Below are 19999 nucleotides of genomic sequence, written 5' to 3'. Positions count from 1 at the left end.
GCGCCTGCGCACATCGCAGTGCCGGGGGCCGACGGGGCAACGCGGCGCCTGCGCAGAGGGACGAGCGGACGGCGGCGCTCAGGGCACAGGGGCCGAGACCTCCCGGCCGGAGGTAGGTGGGGGTCTGGGGTCGGGGGTCTTCACGGGCTCGCCTGATTTCTCCTTCGGTCCAGACAGTGTTCGAATTTTCTCGAGTTTACGGCAGTTTTGGGAGATGAACCGGTGCTCGCAGGTAACGTGGTGTTCGCCCCGCTTTCTCTCCGGGACAGAGAGGGAGTTCCCGACGTTTAGGGGTCCCGCGGGTCCGTGCCGGGTTCCGCTGCTTTATTAGGACTGCGCGTTCCGGGAGGCGGACCCTGTAGGTTACCGGGGGGTGGGGGCGCGGACCCTCCAGTTCATGAGGTCTGGGGGGCGCGAACTCCATAATATAGTTTACGGTGTCGGGGTGGGGGGCGCAGGCCTTGTTATTTATGGGATCGGGCGGGCGTGAACCCTGTGGGGTGGGGCTGGGGGCGCGCGGACCCTGTCGTTTACGGCAGCGGTCCCCAGCCTTTTTGGCACCAGGAACCGGTTTCGTGGAAGATTATTTTTCCACGGGGTGGGGGGAGGGGATGGTTCAGGCAGTAATGCGAGCGATGGCGGGGGGGGGGGATGCGGAGCGACAGGTGAAGCTTCGTTCACTTTCCCGCCTCTCGCCTCCTGCTGTGCGGCCCGGTTCCTAACAAGCCGCGGACCAGTATCGGTCCACGGCCCGGGGATTGGTGCTCCCTGGTTTACCGGGTTGGGGGGAAGGGAATGCTGCTCCCAGACCTCCCCTATGAGGGTTACGAGCTTCACTACTTTAGATCTCTTTTTTATTCTGTGCTCGCCACAAGCTCCTTAAGTACTGAGCCTTTTTGTGTGTATGTCATTGCTTTATTGCCAGTTAGAATTTTATATCTTTAGGTGTTGAACAAGTATTTATTGAAAAGCCTGTTAAGAGTCTTTGAAGTTGAATTAAGTTTCTTTTGACTATATTTGCTTCGTCCTATTTGTATTTCAGTTATTTGAGACACATCTTCTCCCCCACGGTTTGTGAGTTGCTTTTGTCTGAGGTCTTGTTTTTTTCTTTTAATCCCATAAGGCTCAGTGCTGTGCAGCGCATACCTAGATCTGAACAAAATTTTTTGAAAGAAAAAAAGTCTCACGGCCATGTAGGTGATATAATTGTGACCAATGTGTTTTGTTTTTTGTGTGTGTTTAATGGTTTTATTATTTACTTCAAGGTGTATCTCCATGAATAACTTAAATGACCCCCCAAATTGGAATATCCGGCCCAGTTCCAGGGCTGATGGGGGTGATGGAAGCAGATGGAATTATGCCCTGTTGGTTCCAATGCTGGGATTGGCTGCTTTTCGTAAGTCATCGTTTTCCTAATGTGTGTTTTCTGGGCTGAAAGTGTGGCGCTCTAAGATCTTGGGCTTTGGAACCTGACAGATGTTGACTGTAAAAAAAAATGTACAATGTGAGAGCTATGAAGACTGTAGCCCAGGATACAGTCTCTCAGATAGCTGTTAGGAACTGCTCTGAAGAGGCAGGGGAGGAGCCAGGAAATACATGTGGTCCAGCATACATCTGGGTAAAAGATTAGTACTTGTCACAGAAACCCAGGTGTGTCAAGTTAGTGACTTTAGTGCTTACCTATGTATGGGAAGATGCAGGAATTTGGGGTCACTGAAATTCTTTCTTAGTCATGTATCTTAACGCTGTAGGGTCCCATGTATCCAAAACACAGAGTGCATTCACCCTGAATCCCTTTCCGGCTGAACTTGTAGGTCAGTGACTGTGGCTAATGACTTAATCATAAATGGCGGGCAGCAGTCTTTGTTTACAGAGATGCATGTGTACACCCTAGTTTTTTCGCATATGGTACATTGTGCGCAAATTATTTACCTCTGAGCCTCAGTTTCTCTGACCATCATAACTGCCTCAATGCAAGTGAGGGTTAAATAAGAAGATATTTAGAGGCATTTTGTGTGGAGTGAGTTCAGTAACTGTTAGCTCCCTTCAAGGCTGTACAGCTCTGAGGGGGGCTCCCTTGCTTCAGTTGCCCTCATAAGCACTGATGAGGCAGAATAAAACAGGCATAAAAGAAAACTGGTTTTGTATGTCTGTGTCATGTTTAGGAAATCAGTCTTTGGGAGGCTTCATCCATGAAACCTCTGCTCAGGCTGGCCAGAAATTCTCTCTACTTTGAATCGACTTTGTACCTCTTTGGGGAAATTACCAGTCACCGGTCAATTGTAATTATTCCAGCTCTTAGCTTATATGCCTACTACATGATGAATTTCCTGATGTTTAGGGGTTGGTTTTATGTTTTGTCACTGTTGCAGAAGAAGAAACTTTCCTCTACCCTTTTAAGTTCTTCTGGCTGGTCTAAGAATTAAATTGATATGAGACAGATTAACAGGAGAGAATCAAACAAGTTTTTAACATGTATCCATAGGAGAGACTCAGGAAAATTGAGAATGGCATAATCCCTCACCTTAAATACCATCCCAAGCTTAAGACAAAAGAGGATGTTGAGGTTGGGGAGAGTTAGTTACCAGAGGAGACTAGGAAAAGTGCAATCATCAAGGGTAAGGTTGTTATGCAGATATAAGCTCTAGCCTTTTCCTATGATAAGAGTTTCCAGAAATTTGGTCAGCCTCTTCCTGGTACAGCCAGGGAGACACCCTTACAAATGCAGAACTCCCTTATAAATGTAAGTGTTTCTTACAAAAGGGTAACTTCTACTTGGCTTTCAAAGTTTCTCCCATGTCTGCTGTTTCTTAGAAAATAACTAGTTGAAAATAATCCGTATGCCAAAGAGACATGTTATTTCTTTTTTTGATAGGTAGGAAGTGGATTTATTTAGAGAGAAACACACTCCACAGACAGATTATGGGCCATCTCAGAAGGCGAGAGAGGCCCCGAAATATGGAGTGGTTAGTTTTTATGGGCTGGGTAATTTCATAGGCTAATGAGGGGGAGGGTTATTCCAATTATTTGGGGGAAGGGGTGGGGATTTCCAGGAACTGGGCCACAGCCTACGTTTTGACCTTTTATGGTTGGCCTCAGAACTGTCCTAGCACTGGTGAGTGTGTCATTTAGCATATGCTAACGTATTACAATGAGCGTATAATGAGGCTCAAGGTCTACTGAGAGTCAACTCGTCTGCACTCTTGGACCTAGTTGGTTCTAACCAGTTTTTGTCATGTCCTATGGCTGTGTCATTCTTTTAAAGGTTGTGCCCTGCCCCCTTCCCTCCTGTTTCATTCCCCCGTCGGAGATTTTACTCCCATATTTTTGTGGGAAGCAGAGGGGTGATGGTCCATCTTCTGAAGTTGCTTTGAGGCTGAGTAGGGGCATCGACCCCGCCTGTCAGGGAGTAAAAATCTCTAGGATGCCTGATCTAGGGGCCCCAGGAGCAGGACAGCTCCTTGTTTTAAGTCGGTATGGGCTGGAATCCTTGCATAGCCATTGTCTTGATGTGGAAGTGTTGTAACTGTTTCCTTAGCCTTCCCATGAATCTTCTTGATGATGAAGCACTTTTTTGTAACAGCATCAGAGTACAACAATAACTATCTATAAATGACAAAAGACTTAAAAGGCGTGGTTAACCATCTGATTACATTTAATTTAACAGACGAAATAATCCTAGTTAAATGTTTTTCTTTGAGCGACCTCAGGGACCTTCTAAAGTACCCCAAAGTTAGCTGGAAGTCCAAAGAACTTTGATTAAAATTTGATACTGGGAAGTTTGTCAGAAAGTTTTAAAAGACTTGGTCAAATAAGGTCATAGGTCAGAGACAATACTTATTTCTTAACCAAGGTTAAAACAGATCTTGAAAGCAAATACAGATCCCTTTAAGGCGAAGTAACTCATGTTATTAAAAGCAGTCATTCAAGAAAACTTTGCAGGGAGAAACCAAATCCCGTCTTGCCCCAGCCCACTCCCAACAAAAGCCGTTTACCCAACTAAGTTTAATCCTATCTTAGAGAATCTTGATCATGTACAACTCTTTTTATTTATTATTTATTTATTTATTTTGGCTGCACTGGGCCCTTGTTGTGGCACGCGGGCTCTAGAGCGTGGGCTCAGTAGTTGAGGCGCGCAGGCTTAGTTGCGGCATGTGGGCTTAGTTGCAGTACGTGGGATCCTAGTTCCCCGACCAGGGATCGAACCCAGGCCCCCTGCATTGGGAGCTCGGAGTCCTACCCACTGGAACACCGGGGAAGTCCCAAGATCATGTACAACTCTTTTTTCCAGTATTTTTTTTCTCACTCTTTAACTTCTTTTACTGAAAACATACATCTTTCCTTAAAAGTTTTTTTTCCCCCACTTCAAGTTACTTTTCTTGCTGACAGATTTGCAACATACAATAAGGTCTTATTTGACCTCTAGTAAACCTAGGTACAGCAGAAGTACTATACTTAACATTGATGACTCTAAAGACATACCTGTATTAATCAAATCAACAAGTTTAAGCCTCCTTCAATACCAGATATTAATTTAATGTTGAATATTTCCTGGATTGCGTGAACCTGAAATTCATTCTGGCCAGTTTTATATTTCTATTTATATAAGCACTTAATTTTTTTAAGTCAGTTAAGTAGAGCTTCTTTACAAATTAATTTTGGTAATACTATTCATCTACAACACACATAGATACATACAAAGACACAAACAAACACAGAGACCTTATAGTTCTCATTTGAAAATTTCAGCCCTCAGTCAGGTACAACAAGGTAAAACCCATCAGTTACAAGGGGTTGGATTCAAATTGGGCTTCTGGCAGATGGATCAAATCAAGGTCACCTGTCTAGATGGCTAAACCCTTTTTTCTAATGTTTACAGAAAAGACACTTAGGATTTCTTTCCGTCCTTGACAAGTCAAGTTCCAAATTACCTACCCCGTTTTTGAAATTTGCATTTTATTTTATTTTTTATTTTTTTAACCCAAATTCTTTTTTTTTTAAATTTAATTTAATTTATTTTTGGCTGCATGGGGTCTTCGTTGCTGCGTGCGGGGTTTCTCTAGTTGCGGCGAGCGGGGGCTACTCTTCGTTGTGGTGTGCCAGCTTCTCATCGTGGTGGCTTCTCTTGTGGAGCGCGGGCTTCAGGAGTTGCAGCACGGGTCCTCTGCATTGGCAGGTGGATTCTTAACCACTGCGCCACCTGGGAGGCCCGAAATTTGCATTTTATTTATTTATTTATTTATTTATTGAAATTTGCATTTTAGAAGGATGCTGGAGATAAGGGTTCCTGGAGAAGATCTGGTAGACATTTGCATCTTAAAGGCATAGGCAAGTGAGGCAAATGCCTCCTAGGATGACTTTGTTCTCTTAAGGCCAGAAGAAACAAGGTTTTTTCCCCCTAAGAATTGAGTAGCCGCCTCAATGATATCAAATGACTGACACACCCATTCACCTATGTGGCAAGGTTTTACCTTCCCTCATTTAGCTTAGGAGAGGAGAAGGCCTCCCCCGCAAACTCCTGTCAGGCCCCAAATGTCAGCTGTGGTTAGACCAGTGGCCCCCCATTTTGGTTACTGCTGGTTACAGGGATATTCCCATCCAGGTCTTAATTTAATCGTCACCAGTTGGATATTTCTGGCCAAGCCTAGAACCTTGATATTCTGCACTCCTACTAAGGCTTCTCTTGCAGCTCCAGATTTAATCTGTTACCTTCCGCTTCCGGTTAGAATCATTTGGTGATGAGGGTGGTTCCCTTGCCCCTTGAGAACCTTAGTAAGGCCCAAGGGGCCCATTTAAGGGTGGCATGTTGTGCTTCCCTACATCATACCCCATGGTTCTGGGTAGGCACTTAAGAATATGAGAAACGGGAAAAAGCTGCCCTCTGTCGCAGGGGTGCTTTTATTTTTAAATTATATGGAACACGTCACGAATTTGTGTGTCATCCTCCAGCAGGGGCTCTGCTAGTCTTCTGTGTGTTTTTCCAGTTTTTTGTTTTTTTTTAAGTACATGTGCTGCCAAAGTGAGCAGGCAGTGGTACTTTTTATGGAGTGGCCTTGTGTGCCTGGATTTCTTAGGTGAGCAGGTTTGAGTAGAGAAAGTGGAGGCTGACGAGTAGCATTTATCAGCTTCATTTGTCTGCCTTTACTTCTAGGCTATGCTAGGGGGCTACTTAACACCCATATGTTCGATATGATTTCTTAATCTTGCAATAACACATTTTTGGAGAATCCTTACAAGAAAGCAAAGTTAAAAGTTTCCTCTGATCGCATTACCTAAGCAAGATAACCAAAAAGAAGAAAATACAATATTCCTCAACCCTTCTGAGGGACAAAAAGCATCATTTCAAAAGTATAAGAAAGCAGGAACTTCAAGAATAAAAATTACTATGAAAAGCTATAGAAGCTGGAGATGAGTCTGCAGAAACAAACGGAAAATGAAAGTCACCTCAGGGCCTCTCCCAGCCTCAACACTAATTAATTAATACGTCAGTCAGTGTAATACTTTTTTTTTGAATTTTATTTTATTTTTTATACAGCAGGTTCTTATTAGCTATCTATTTTATACATATTAGTGTATACATGTCCATCCCAATCTCCCAGTTCATTCCCCCACCCCTGCTGTCCCACCTTGGTCCATACGTTTGTCCTCTACATCTGTGTCTCTATTTCTGCCCTGCAAACCAGTTCATCTGTCCCATTTTTCTAGATTCCACATATATGTGTTAATATATGATATTTGTTTCTCTGACTTACTTTACTCTGTTTGACAGTCTCTAGGTCCATCCACATCTCTACAAATGACCCAGTTTCGTTCCTTTTTATGGCGAGTAATATTCCATTGTATATATGTGCCACATCTTCTTTATCCATTCGTCTGTTGGTGGGCATTTAGGTTGCTTCCATGTCCTGGCTATTGTAAATAGTGCTGCAGTGAACATTGTGGTACATGACTCTTTTTGAATTATGGTTTTCTCTGGGTATATGCCCAGTAGTGGGATTGCTGGGTCTTACAGTAATTCTATTTTTAGTTTTTTAAGGAACCTCCATATTGTTCTCCATAGTGGCTGTATCAATTTACATTCCCACCAACAGTGCAAGAGGGTTCCCTTTTCTCCACACCCTCTCCAGCATTTGTTGTTGGTAGATTTTCTGATGATCCCATTCTAACCGGTGTGAGGTGATACCTCATTGTAGTTTTGATTTGCATTCCTCTAATGATTAGTGATGTTGAGCATCCTTTCATGTGCCTCTTGGCCATCTGTATGTCTTCTTTGGAGAAATGTCTGTTTAGGTCTTCTGCCCATTTTTTGATTGGGTTGTTTGTTTTTTTAATATTGAGCTGCATGAGCTGTTTATATATTTTGGAGATTAGTCCTTTGTCCGTTGACTCATTTGCAAATATTTTCTCCCATTCTGAGTGTTGTCTTTTCGTCTTGTTTATGGTTTGCTTTGCTGTGCAAAAGCTTTTAAGTTTCATTAGGTCCCATTTGTTTATTTTTGTTTTTATTTCCAAATCTTTTCAAAAAAGATCTTGCTGTGATTTATGTCAAAGAGTGTTCTTCCTATGTTTTCCTCTAAGAGTCTTATAGTGTCCGGTCTTACATTTAGGTCTTTAATTTATTTTGAGTTTATTTTTGTGTATGGTGTTAGGGAGTGCTCTAATTTCATTCTTTTACATGTAGCTGTCCAGTCTTCCCAGCACCACTTATTGAAGAGGCTGTCTTTTCTCCACTGCATATCCTTGCCTCCTTTGTCATTGATTAGTTGACCATAGGTGCGTGGGTTTATCTCTGGGCTTTCTATCCTGTTCCATTGGTCTATATTTCTGTTTTTGTGCCAGTACCATACTGTCTTGATTACTGTAGCTTTGTAGTATAGCCTGAAGTCAGAGAGTCTGATTCCTCCAGCTCCATTTATTTCCCTCAAGATTGCTTTGACTTTAGTCAGTGTAATTTTAAGCCTTCCACTTCACTCGCCAAGTTCATTGCCCTAGCCATAGGCAGCAGGCAGCCTTTCCGAGCATTTGGTAGGGGTTTTCAAGATGGCAGGCTAGTGAGTTTCTAAGTAGCAGCCCTTAGGGCTGCAATTGGGTCTTTCACTAAGACGCAGACACTGCAGGTCATTGAATCATAAAAACTACCTACTCTTGTCAGCCTCCTTGGGAGTTGATGTTCAGTTTTTGAAGAAAGTAAAAGGGTGGCGGTACCATTTTGCTTTCTGGCCAGCAGTGTATGAGGGATCCAGGTTCTTGGCATCCTCAACAGCATTTGGTGTGATCACTATTGTTTTTATTTTGCTTGTTCTTGCAGGTGTATAGTGATAACCCCATTTTGGTTTTAATTTGCATTTCCATAAGGGCTAATGATGTTGGGCATTTTTTCATATACTTATCTGCCATCGGTGTATCCGCTTCCTTGAATCCTGTCTTTCAGATTCAATCTATTTTCTAATTGGATTGTTTTTTTAATGTTGAGTTTTGAGAGGTTTTTGTTTTGTTTGTTTTGCGTTTTGTTTTGTTTTGTTGTCACCACACAGCTTGTGGGATTTTAGTTCCTTGACCAGGGATTGAACCCTCGCCCTGGCAGTGAAAACGTGGAGTCCTAAGCACTGGACCACCAGGGAATTCCCGAGTTTTGAGAGTTTTTACTGAGTTCTAGATTCTAGTACTTTGTTGGCTGTCTTGTTTTCAAATATCTTCTCCCAGTCTGTAGACTCTTACTGGAGTCTTTCATGGAGCAAAAGTTCTAATTTTGATGAAGTCCGTCTCATCAGTTTCTCCTTTTATGGGTCATGTTTTCATACCATGTCTGAAAACTCTTTGCCTGGCCCTTGATCGTAAAGATTCTCTCCTGTGTTTTTTCCTACAGTTTTAATTCTACATTTTACATGACAGTCCATGATCCATTTTGAGTTCATTTTTCTGTGAGGTACGAGACAGGTTTTGTCTCTTCCTTTGCAGTCTGTTGGCCTCTATTTCCTTTTCTTGCCTTCTCGCACTGGCCAGGAATTCTGGGACGTCGTTGGATAGTTCCTGATCTTGGAGGAAAAGCATTCAGTCTTTTCACCACTAAGTATATGTTAGCTGTGGCTTTCATAGAGTATCAAGACAAGGAAGGTCCCCTCTGTTCCTATTTTTCTGAGTTGCTATCATGAATGGGTGTTGTGTTTCTGTATCCGTCAATATGATCATGTAGCTTTTCTCCTTTAGGCTGCTAATTTGTTGGATTACAGCGATGGGTGTTTGAATGTTGAACCAGTCTTACATTTTTGAAGTAATCCCCACTTGGTCATGCCATGTCATTCTTTTTATATATTTGCAGAACTGTATTTGCTAGTATTTTGTTCGCATCTTCATGTCCGTGTTCGCAGGAGCTGTACTGAGTATCTTGGTGGGGTCCTCTTCTCCACACCTGTTTCACATTATGTTTTTTATTTCAGTTCCTGCCTTTGTCAGTTTCAGAAGTTCCGTTTGCTTTCTTAAATATTTTCTATTTCTCCGCTGAGACTTTCTGTATCTTTGCTTAGACTTTATATTACAATGGCTGCCTTAAACTGTCAGATGACACTACCATCTCTGTCATCTTGGTATTGGCATCAACTGATTACCTTTTAAGTCACCTTGAGATCTTCCTGACTCTTGTTATGGAGAGTGATTCCCAGCTGAAACCTGGGCATTTGCGGTATTATGAGGCTGTTCTTCATTCATATCTTCTTAGGCTGGCTTCTTGGACAGGGAGAGGTAGCACTGCCTCCTCACTCCCAGGTGGGAGTGGACGCCCAGGCTCCCCACTCGTCCTCCAGCCTGTTGACACCAAGGAAGGGTCCCCTGTTACTGCTGGGCAAGAGTGGGAGGTCCAGCTCCCCTGCGATCTGCTGATGCTTCCACACGGGAGAATCCCCACATGGCTTCCTCTGCCACCATCACCGCCCCTCAGGCTTTGCCCACATGGATGGAGGTGGGTCACAGTGTCTTCTGTGCTACGTAGCAGGGGCAGAATGGTTATTGTTTAAAAGTTTTCTGTCTTGCTAAGCCCCTTTGCTAGTTGTTTGGCCAGAGAGAGCAGACTTTTGTTGGGGCTTTTAAAGGAAATCTGCATCATTGGCATTTCAGCTTTAAGTCTGGGATCTACAAGGCAAAGTGAAGCCCCCAGGGACTCACCAGCACGGTGTTCCTTGGGTGCCAAGGCCCCTCAACAGTCTGCCTGCCGCTCTCCGCATTTCTGGTCGTCTTGTGTTAGTTTTACATACGACGTCCAGGTTTTTTGTTGTTCTTAGCAGGGAGAATAGGAGAGAGTACTTCTCTTCCATTTTCCCAAAAGCAGGAGCCCCAGCGCTTTCACAAGCCTTCTGAGACTGAGGCTCGAAAAAGTTGTGTCTGTGCAGAGTCATGAGGCGGGACTCCCCGAACGGACCAGAGCTGGGTGTCCAGACGTCCGGTCCACCAGCCTGCACTCTGGTCTCCGTACCCCCCGGCCACCTCCTTGCCCAGCCTGTCTCCACGTCCCTGTGCCACCTCTTCCAGGAGGCCTTCCTGATGAGAGGTGTTCTGTGGTCTGAGGGCCGGCGTGTGCCTGGGTGTGTATCGTGTGAGCAGTGTTGCCTTTGGGTTATTATAGCAGGACTGGCGCTCTGCTTCTGGCCTCCCGTCTGCCCCCTCCGCCCATGCCCCCTCATCTTCTCATCACAGCCAGGGCGCTGTCAGATCAGGTCAGTCCGCTTCCTGAGCGGAGTCTGGCTTTCCCAGCGTCTGCTCCAGCGTCTCCTTGGCATAAGCCCTGTGCCCCTGGACAGCAGCTCCTGGAAGCTCTCCTGTACCTGTTCACTCTGCCTAGAGGGACCTTTCCTGCCAACTCCTACTGGCCTTCCAGACTTTGTCCACATTCACCCAAAACGGAATTAGTCCTTCTCTCCTCTCTCCTCCATGCATACCTTTTGCCTGCCTCCAGGGCGTGTTGAGTCATACTATGGCCCCTTCTTTCCTGGCCAGCCCCAAGGAGGAGACAAAGATGGCATGTGCGTTGGAGTAGGAGTTGTCAGCTGGGATGGGACTAGGGGCTGCTTTAGTTGCGGGAGGACGAGTTTGGTCTCCTGGTTGTAGAATCGGGGCAGCAGCACCGCACGTGAAGAGGCTCTCAGGTGCGCGGGAGCGCTGTCCTCGCGAGGTGACGGCTGACGTTGTGGACTAGATGGGCTTCCCTGGGACCTGGGGAAAGGCCACACAGCAAGCAAGGACAGCACCTCGGGTGTTGATGGCAAGGGACCAGAGAGCAGCAAGAGAACCGGAAGGGGGACGGACGCCGTAGGGAGTTAGAGAAGGCAGGAGAGAAACGCGTGTGCCGCCGTGGCTGTGTTTGGAGAGCTGGGCATCAGTGATGCTTTAAGTCGCTGCTCTTGGTAACTTTGCCAGTTAGACTTGTTGGGCAATCCTTCTGTTTTCCAGAGGACTTGGATCTGTGCTGCGTTTTGCACGTACAGGCTGGACAGGTTACCATTGTGAGAAACGAGGACTCGGCGTAGCTGCCCCAACGTTTGTGAAGTTACGGGCAGGAACGCCGGTACAGAACACGGTGGAGGTCCTGTAGCAGTGAAAGCCGCGTGCTGACGTTTATCTTGTTACCGGGACACACCGGCCTCTTATTGGCGGGACGGGGAAGAATTGGTGACGACACCCAGACCCAGGCACCTGCTGGCCGCAGGCTTTGTGGTCATCAGACTCCCTTTCTCTGTCCTTGGACTTCTCCGTGCAGCAGAGGCCGGAGGCCTGGTGGCTTCTCACTTTGGGGCAGAGCGGGGCATTACCCACCGCAGTTGCCTGCACCCGTCTGTCCCATGTTTGTTAGATTATGGTGGAGCCTCGTCTTAAGGCTGAACTTCCGACTCCTTATTTACATGACCCCCTGTCAGAACAGAAGCAAACACGTTGGGCTTCAGCTGTTTACTAGTGATGACCAGGCAAAGCTGAACACGCTTTGAACTTTACTCAGTTCTTAATAGCCTAGCCAACACTCTGTGAAGCACACTCACCCATACTCATTGCTAACCCTTGCCAATAGTATGCTGGGGCACCGTAGCCAGAGTAGGCACAGGGTGGTAGGCTTGGGAACAAAGGAAGGCAGCGGTGGCTTTTCTCAGCCATCAGACGTTAGGAGGAGGCTGAAAGGGGTCTCTGCAGCCTTGTTGTGCTTGTCTTTGGGGAGCCCTTATCTGATTTTAAGATAAGAACTTTGCAGTTGTATAGCTTCATTCAAAATGTTGTCTTTTTTGTACCTCTTGGGACTTAAGATTTTATTGAAGTCTCGTCCTTAGCTGCTTTATGTTTTCTGTAAATAAATACTATAGAACTTGAGCTTTGACTTTTCATCGTGCGTGTTTTCCTCCTCCACTTTCTTTGTGTCAGGTTGGATTTGGTCTAGGGAGTCCCGAAAAGAGATAGAAAAAGAGAGGGAAGCATACCATCAGAGAACAGCTGCCTTCCAGCGGGACCTCGAAGCCAAGTACCGCGCCACGATCTCAGAAAGTCGGCGGGCCGTGGCACAGTTGTCCCTGGAACTTGAAAAGGAACAAAACAGAACGACTAGCTACCGAGAAGCCCTCATCTCTCAGGGGCGCAAGATGGTAGAAGAGAAGAAGCTTCTGGAACAGGAGCGGGCTCGGGCCCTGCAGGAGAAGGGGCAGCCCTTGCGGAGCGTGTACCTGAGCTACCTGGGCAAGGAGGAGGAGTGGCAGCGGAGGGCCAGGCTTCTGCTGAGAGACTTCGAGGACGCTCTCACGGAAAGACAGAGCGTCTACTGCAGTCTGCTTCTCCCTCGCCACAAGCGGCTGGAGATCGAGAAGAGCCTGCTGGGCCGAGCGTCCACCGACCCAGTTGCTGCTGACCTAGAGATGGCAGCTGGCCTGACCGACATATTCAAGCACGACACGTACTGTGGTGACATCTGGAACACCAACAAGCGCCGAAATGGGAGGCTTATGTGGCTGTATCTCAGATACTGGGAACTACTGGTCGAACTGAAAAAGTTTAAGAGCGTAGAGAGAGCCATACTGGAAAAGTAAGACGGGGGTGAATGGCTCAGCGTCAGACTGTTGTGTGTTCTGGGTTATCCGATGCTTTCCTTCTGCCAGCACTCCCTGTGTTGTGGCCACGCATGCACACGGCCACCTCTCAGCAGGGGCCTTCCACTCCCACCACCCTCCGAGCAGGACGGTGAGGCCTCAGGAGACTCTCCGTCCCCCTCAGCGGCTAAGGACGCAGTCTCTCAGAAGCGTGTTCTAAGCCGTCAATATTTTATTCAGCGGAACAGGATAACCTCATAGCTTTAGGGAAAAATTGTTTCTAAGAATGTGAAATATAATACTCATCCTTACTGTAAGTCGTTTTTTTGTCTGTTTTTATCACTCCCTAAATAAATTCTTTTTTTCCTCAAATTATTGTTCTCTCTCCTAAAATTACAGTTAGAAGTTGTCAGGTAGTGGATAGAACTGCCTGATAGATGAGAAAGGAAGGTAGTGATACCGTCAAGGTTTTGTGGTGTTTTGACGCTCTTTCCCGCCAAAGGGGAAAAAGTGTTTCTTATTTCCAGTTGATACCCTTGTGTGTGTTTATAAGCAATGACATATGATTAAAACACCTCAATTTAAAAGCAACAGTGCCACTTTTTATGTGTGTAATTCCTTACTCTTTACATTTTTAAACAGATTATCTCAATTTTTACTGCAAACTTAGACCCATTTTCCATAAAGTTAATATGACTCGGCCTTTGCGCACTTTACGCACATCACTCACGTCACCTTGACCCCTAGTGCTGTGCCCTGAGCACTGTTCTTACCCTTGGGCTCCGGGTCCCCAAGGCCACCCCACACTTGCTCAGGACTCAGCACATGGTTGTACTCACAGCTGAGACTCAAGGGACAGGCACATGGGCAACGCGGGGAGACGAGGTGCAGCTTCCAGTTCCCTCCCAGGGGTCACACGGCCATGCGGACGCTCTTCAGAAACAGCGTCCGGGGTTTCTGCGGAGGGCCGGTCACACAGGCACCCTCTGCCTGGCACAGGCCCAAATTCCAAACTCCCAGAGGAAAGCAGGTGTCCAAGCTGTTGGCAGGGTTTGGTCGCGGTGATCCACTCTTACCAGTTGATGGTGGAGGGAACCCTCCCAAATCCAGGTCCCAGATGCCAGCCGAGGGCCGACCTGTCAGCAGGCCTCTCAGGCCCACGGTCTCAGGCCTGTGGTGTGAGCCCTTCTCCGCAGCCCTCATTCTACAGGTGAGGGGTGGGAAGTCAACCTGCCCGAGGTCACACAGGTGGTCCTGGAGCTAGTATGAACCCAGGCAGCTTGGCTTCAGAACTGCCCTGATCCATGTGAAACCAGGTCCTTTTCGAGTGACTGAGCGGGTTTTCTGGGCTGATGCCAAAAGTGCTCTTCCCCGCCTGGCATACGACAAAAATAGCTGTCCTGCTTCCCTAGACATCAGGGCTTTGGTAGCAAACAACAGGGGTCAGTTCTGCTACTTACACAGTTAGGGGGCATTTGTTTTAAGGCTACCTTGTGGCACCTCAGGGCAAGGATGGAGAGTGATGGCCGGACCTCAGAGGAGAGCCAGAAATGGCTAGAAACCAACACTGGGAACCTTGCAGTAATGACCTGGCCTCAGATGTCTGCGTGTCTGTTTAATCTTCTCTCCCTGCAAACCAGCTTTCTCTCCCCGGGCCCCATGGTGAGAACAGCTGCCTTGTTCTACTCCCGTGTGTGGCAAAGCCTGGGAACCACTGGGTTGTGCTGTGCCGTGGCTTGTGAGCGCAGTGGGAGCAGAGAACCGAGAAAGCGGGGCTCAGACGCCAGCCACTGGCTCGGGCGCTCCGAAGGAGGCGGCAGGCCCTCCAGCAGATCGAGGATTTGCGCTCACCCGTGGGATTGCCAGCGGCTGGTGGAGAGAGAAGGGGATTCCTGGGATCTAGCGGGTGGCAGCTGATGAGAGAGGGAGCTGCAGGCTGACGTCTCCGGGTCTCTGGACACGGCCACTGCACAGAGGGTCTGCTGGGCCTGCAGGTGTCTCCTAGTCTCTGAGTATATAATTGGAAAGAACCGTCTGGAACAAGAGTTGCTAAGGTAGGAAAGAAAAGTGGAAGTCCCTGAATCTGCATCCCCTCCTTGCCAGGATGGTCAACAGGAAGCACTGCTGAATTCCTGGAGGAAGTGCAATGATAAGTCCACCACAGGGGACGAGGGGAGGCGAAGACAGTGGTCCCAGAGTGTCCATCATGGTCCCCATCATGTCCCCATTCAATGCGACTTCTGGCCCCTGGGAAGACCAGGTAGGTTTGTGCAGATGATAGCCCGCCCAGGCTCACCGGGAGGAGCCCAGTCAAGTTTGCCGTGTGGCATATTCACGCCCTCCTGGCCCTTGGCACTCTGTTCTGCTCTTCACCTGCTGAGCGTGTCTCCTTTTCCCAGTTTGCCTTTGCGTGAGAGCCACGCCGTCTGCAGCACGAGAAGCACAGGAACGCTCCTGGGCCCTGACAGATGCCCACGACTGCATTCGCAGCCAACGTCACCTTGGGCATCCTCAGGGCCACCAGTCTTGGGCTGGGCAGGTACAGGTGAAACCCATCGTGGCTGCAAGTGGCACATTCAGTGTTGGGGCTGAGCGGGTCCACAGGAACAAGTGAATTACATGCACTGGGGTGAGTGGGAGGCGTGGTCCCACTTGGGCTGCTCCGTGTGCCTCAGAATTGCTCCGACGAGCCTCCCAGCCTCTCCAGCTTCACAAGAATGGGTTATTCCTCAGCGTGGGGCGGGGGCTGTCAGGGACATTCTCCACTAGTAGACACCTGTGTGCCCAGCCCTGCCCCAAATTTCAGGTCCTGGGTCACCGCAGCATCCCTGGGCTCTTCTCCACCACAGCTGCTGGGCCCAGCCATGCCCATGCTGGGTCCTACCTGCTGACCACCCAGAGGCTGGGTCTCATCAAGAAAATTCCACAGACACAAACAGCAGAAGCTACTCTACTCTTCAGAGTTAAAATCAAACCATTTCCAAATTTTGCCCTGTGCCTACTCTCTTTCCAAGAGCTTCTTGCAATAGCAAAGTCCATGTGGCTGAAACAGGGTTCCAGCATAACACAGCTAAGGAGATATGCAGAGGTGAGCAAAGAAGGCAGAGCCCAAGAGCACAGGGAGGTAGAAGCCACCACGTCCCTCCTTGCTCCTGCCCACCTGGTGGCGTCTCTCCTCTCCTGAAGGCCCAGTAGGAAGGTTACTGCCTTCCTCAGCAGGCAGATCCTGAGAGGACTTTCACTCCATTGTGGGGGGAAAGGCACGGGCCATACCTGGGGGAGGGGCTGGCACAGGAGCACCTGCAACGGGGACGTACCTGCGGAGACGGCAGCATGGCGTTGGACCTGAGGGCAAAGCCCACTCACAGGGTGATGCAAACCCCCAATGACCACTTGGGTGGTTCTAGTGTGAGGAGCATTTGGCCACATCAAGCAGTAGCCACTCTCTTGAGAAAATGTTTTCTTTTCAGACACTTACATCCTTTTTAAAATTCTGAATTACATTAAAATGTCATTTGAGTAATCAAAAACCTTCCAACAAACAAAAGTCCAGGACCAGATGGCATCACTGGTGAATTCTACCAAACATTCAAAGAAGAATTAATACCAATCCTTCTCAAACTTCCAAAAGAGAGAAGAGGGAGTTTTCCAAACTCATTTTACGAGGTCAGCATTACCCTGATACCAAAACCAGATAAAGATGCCAAAAGAAAAGACAATTACAGGCCAATATCCCTGATGAACACAGATGCAGAAATCCTCAACAAAATACTAGCAAACCAAATTCAACAATACATTAAAAGCATCATATATCATGAGCAAGTGAGATTTATCCCAGGGATGCAAGGATGGCTCAATACCACAAATCAGTCAATGTGATATACCACATTAACAAATTGAAGAATTTGAAAATCATATGATCGCTTCAATGAATGCAGAAAAGTCATTTGGCAAAATTCAACAGCCATGTATAATAAAAACTCACGACAAAGTGGCTACAGAGGGAACGTACCTCAACATAATAAAGGCCATATATGACAATCCCCGAGCTAATATCACACTCAACAGTGAAAAGTGGAAAGCATCCCCTCTTAAGATCAGGAATAAGACAAGGATGCCCACTCTCACCACTTTTATTCAACAGCATTGGAATTCCTAGCCACAGCAATCAGAAAAGAAAAAGAAATAAAAGGAATCCAAATTGGAAAGGAAGAAGTAAAACTGTCACTATTTGCAGATGACAATACTATATACAGAAAACTCTAAGGACTCCATCAAAAAACTGTTATAACTAATAAATTTAGTAAATTTGCAGGATACAAAATGAATACACAAAAATCTGTTGCATTTCTATACACTAGTAATGAAATATCAGAAAGAGAAATTAAGAAAACAATCCCATTTACAACTGCATCAAAAATTCTGAATAAATTTAACCAAGGAGATGAAAGACCTGTATGTTGAAAAGTACAAGACATTAATGAAACAAACTGAAGAAGACACAAATAAGTGGAAAGTCATTCTGTGCTCATGGATTGTTAGAATTAATATTGTGAAAATGTCCATCCTACCCAAAGCAATATACAGAGTCAATGCAATCCCTATCAAAATTCTAATGGCATATTTCACAAAAATAGAACAAAAAAATCCTAAAATTTGTATGGAACCATAAAAGACCCTGAATGGCCAAAGCAATCTTGAGAAAGAAGAACAAAGCTGGAGGGCTTCCCTGGTGGCACAGTAGTTGGGAGTCTGCCTGCCGATGCAGGGGACGCGGGTTCGTGCCCCGGTCCGGGAAGATCCCACATGCCGTGGAGCGGCTGGGCCCGTGCACCATGGCCGCTGAGCCTGCGCGTCCGGAGCCTGTGCTCCACAATGGGAGAGGCCACGGCAGTGAGAGGCCCACGTACCGCAAAAACAAAAACAAAACAAACAAAAAAGAACAAAGCTGGAGGCATCACATTCCCTGATTTCAAACTATATTACAAAGCAGTAGTCATTAAAACATTATGGTACTGGCATAAAAACAGACACATAGATCAATGGAACAGAATAGAGAACCCAGAAATAAATCCATGCATAGATGGTCAATTAATTTACAGCAAAGGAGCCAAGAATATACCATGGGGAAAGGACCCTCTCGTCTATAAATGGTACTAGAAAAACTGGACAGCCACGTGCAAAAGGATGAAACCGGGCCACTATCTTATAACACACATAAAAAGTTAACTCAAAAATGGTGGCGCAGTGGTTGAGAGTCCGCCTGCCGATGCAGGGGACACAAGTTCGTGCCCCGGTCCAGGAAGATCCCACATGCCGCGGAGTGGCTGGGCCCGTGAGCCATTGCCGCTGAGCCTGCGCGTCTGGAGCCTGTGCTCCGCAACAGGAGAGGCCACAACAGTGAGAGGGCCGTGTACCGCAAAAAAAAAAAAAAAAAAAAAAAAAATTAAAATGGATTAAAGACTTGAACGTTAAGACCTAGAAGAAAACATAGGTGGTAAACTCCCTGACATCAGTCTTGGCAATGATTTTTTAAAAATCTGACACCAAAAGCAAAAGCAACAAAAGCAAAAATAAACAAGTGGGACTACATCAAACTGAAAAGATTCTGCATGGCAAACAAAGTCATAAAACAAAAAAAAGGCAAACTACAGAATGAGAGAAAAATTGCAAATCATATATCTGATAAGGGGCTAGTATCCAAAATATATAAAGAACTCATACAACTCAACTGCAAAAAAAAAAAAAATTCAATTAGGAAGTGGGCAGAATCTCTGAAGAGACATGAAAAGATGCTCAACATCATTAATCGAGAAATGCAAATCAAATCCACAAAGAGATATCACTTCACACCTGTCAGAATGGCTATTATCAAAAAGACAAGAGATAAGTGTTGGCAAGGAAGTGAAGAAAAGGGAAACTTTGTACGCTGTTGGTGGGAATGTAAATTGGTGCAGCCACTGTGGAAATCAGTATGGAGGTTCCTCAAAAATCAAAATTAGAACTACCATAGGGTTCAGCAGTTCTACTTCTGGGTGTTTATCTGAAGAAAATGAGAACACTAATTCAAAAAGATATCTGCCCTCCCATGTTTAGTGCAGCATTATTTACAATAGCCAAGATATGGGCAACCTAAGTGCCCATCAATAGATGAATGGATAAAGAAGATGTGGTATATGTATACAATGGAATACTATTCAGCCATAAAAAGAATGAAAGTCTGCCATTTGTGACAACATGGATGGACCTGGAGAGCATTATGCTAAGTGAAATAAGTCAGAGAAATACAAATACCATATGATCTCACTCATATGTGGAATATATATCTCCAAGTTAATAGATGCAGAGAACAGATTAGAACCAGAGGTGAGGTGGGGGGGGGACTGTCTGTGGGGGGAAGGGAGAAGTGGGTGAACTGTTTTTGTTTTTGTAAATAAATGAAATTATTTAAAAAAATAATACAAGTGGGCAACAAGCATACGAAGACATGCCCAGGGACTTCCCTGGTGGTGCAGTGGTTAAGAATCCGCCTGCCAATGCAGGGGACACAGGTTCGAGCCCTGGTCCTGGAAGATCCCACATGCCACGGAGCCACTAAGCCCGTGCACCGCAACTACTGAGCCTGTGCTCTATAGCCTGTGCGCCACAACTACTGAGCCCACGTCCTGCAACTACTGAAGCCCGCGCGCCTAGAGCCCGTGCTCCGCAAGAAGCCACCGCGATGAGAAGCCCGCGCACCGCAATGAACAGTAGCCCCCACTCGCCGCAACTAGTGAAAGCCCGTGCGCAGCGACGAAGACCCAACGCAGACATAAATAAATAAATCTATAAAAAAGAAAAAGACATGCCCAGTTTCATGAACATCTGGGAAACACAAATTAATGCAAGATATTTTTTTCGTCCATCAGATTGAAAAAGAAAGAAAACCACATCTGAATAAGCCACAC

The 19999-nt window shown here is 46.4% G+C and overlaps 1 protein-coding gene and 1 non-coding gene across 3 annotated transcripts; one reads left to right on the top strand and one right to left on the bottom strand.

Annotated features, from left to right (window-relative positions):
* The first annotated feature begins 27 nt into the window (after positions 1-27).
* Positions 28-13643, top strand: CCDC127 (coiled-coil domain containing 127). 2 transcript variants are annotated; one of them, XM_030856478.2, is made up of 3 exons: positions 28-112; positions 1266-1396; positions 12397-13643. In XM_030856478.2, exons 2-3 carry the CDS (start codon positions 1276-1278, stop codon positions 13050-13052), a joined length of 777 nt encoding a protein of 258 aa, XP_030712338.1. In that variant the 5' UTR covers positions 28-112; positions 1266-1275; the 3' UTR covers positions 13053-13643. The 2 variants fall into 2 exon arrangements, with proteins under 2 accessions (XP_030712338.1, XP_030712337.1); XM_030856477.2 differs by having other exon boundaries at positions 95-232.
* On the bottom strand, positions 5908-6019 carry LOC115853264 (U6 spliceosomal RNA). Its single transcript, XR_004039492.1, has one exon. It is a non-coding gene; the product is annotated as a U6 spliceosomal RNA (small nuclear RNA).
* Positions 13644-19999: the final 6356 nt, after the last annotated feature.

Source organism: Globicephala melas, chromosome 3 (assembly GCF_963455315.2).
Source record: "Globicephala melas chromosome 3, mGloMel1.2, whole genome shotgun sequence".
In the NCBI taxonomy this organism is placed as follows: domain Eukaryota; kingdom Metazoa; phylum Chordata; class Mammalia; order Artiodactyla; family Delphinidae; genus Globicephala; species Globicephala melas.
The sequence above is the reverse complement of the archived record's forward strand: the minus strand, read 5'-3'. Positions and strand labels throughout refer to the sequence as shown.

Bases quoted from the DNA above. Each gene is read 5' to 3' on its own strand.
- CCDC127 (XM_030856478.2), top strand. From the start codon at position 1,276: ATGAATAACTTAAATGACCCCCCAAATTGGAATATCCGGCCCAGTTCC. The intron at 1,397-12,396 runs GTAAGTCATCGT...TCTTTGTGTCAG, and splicing joins GCTGGGATTGGCTGCTTTTC to GTTGGATTTGGTCTAGGGAG.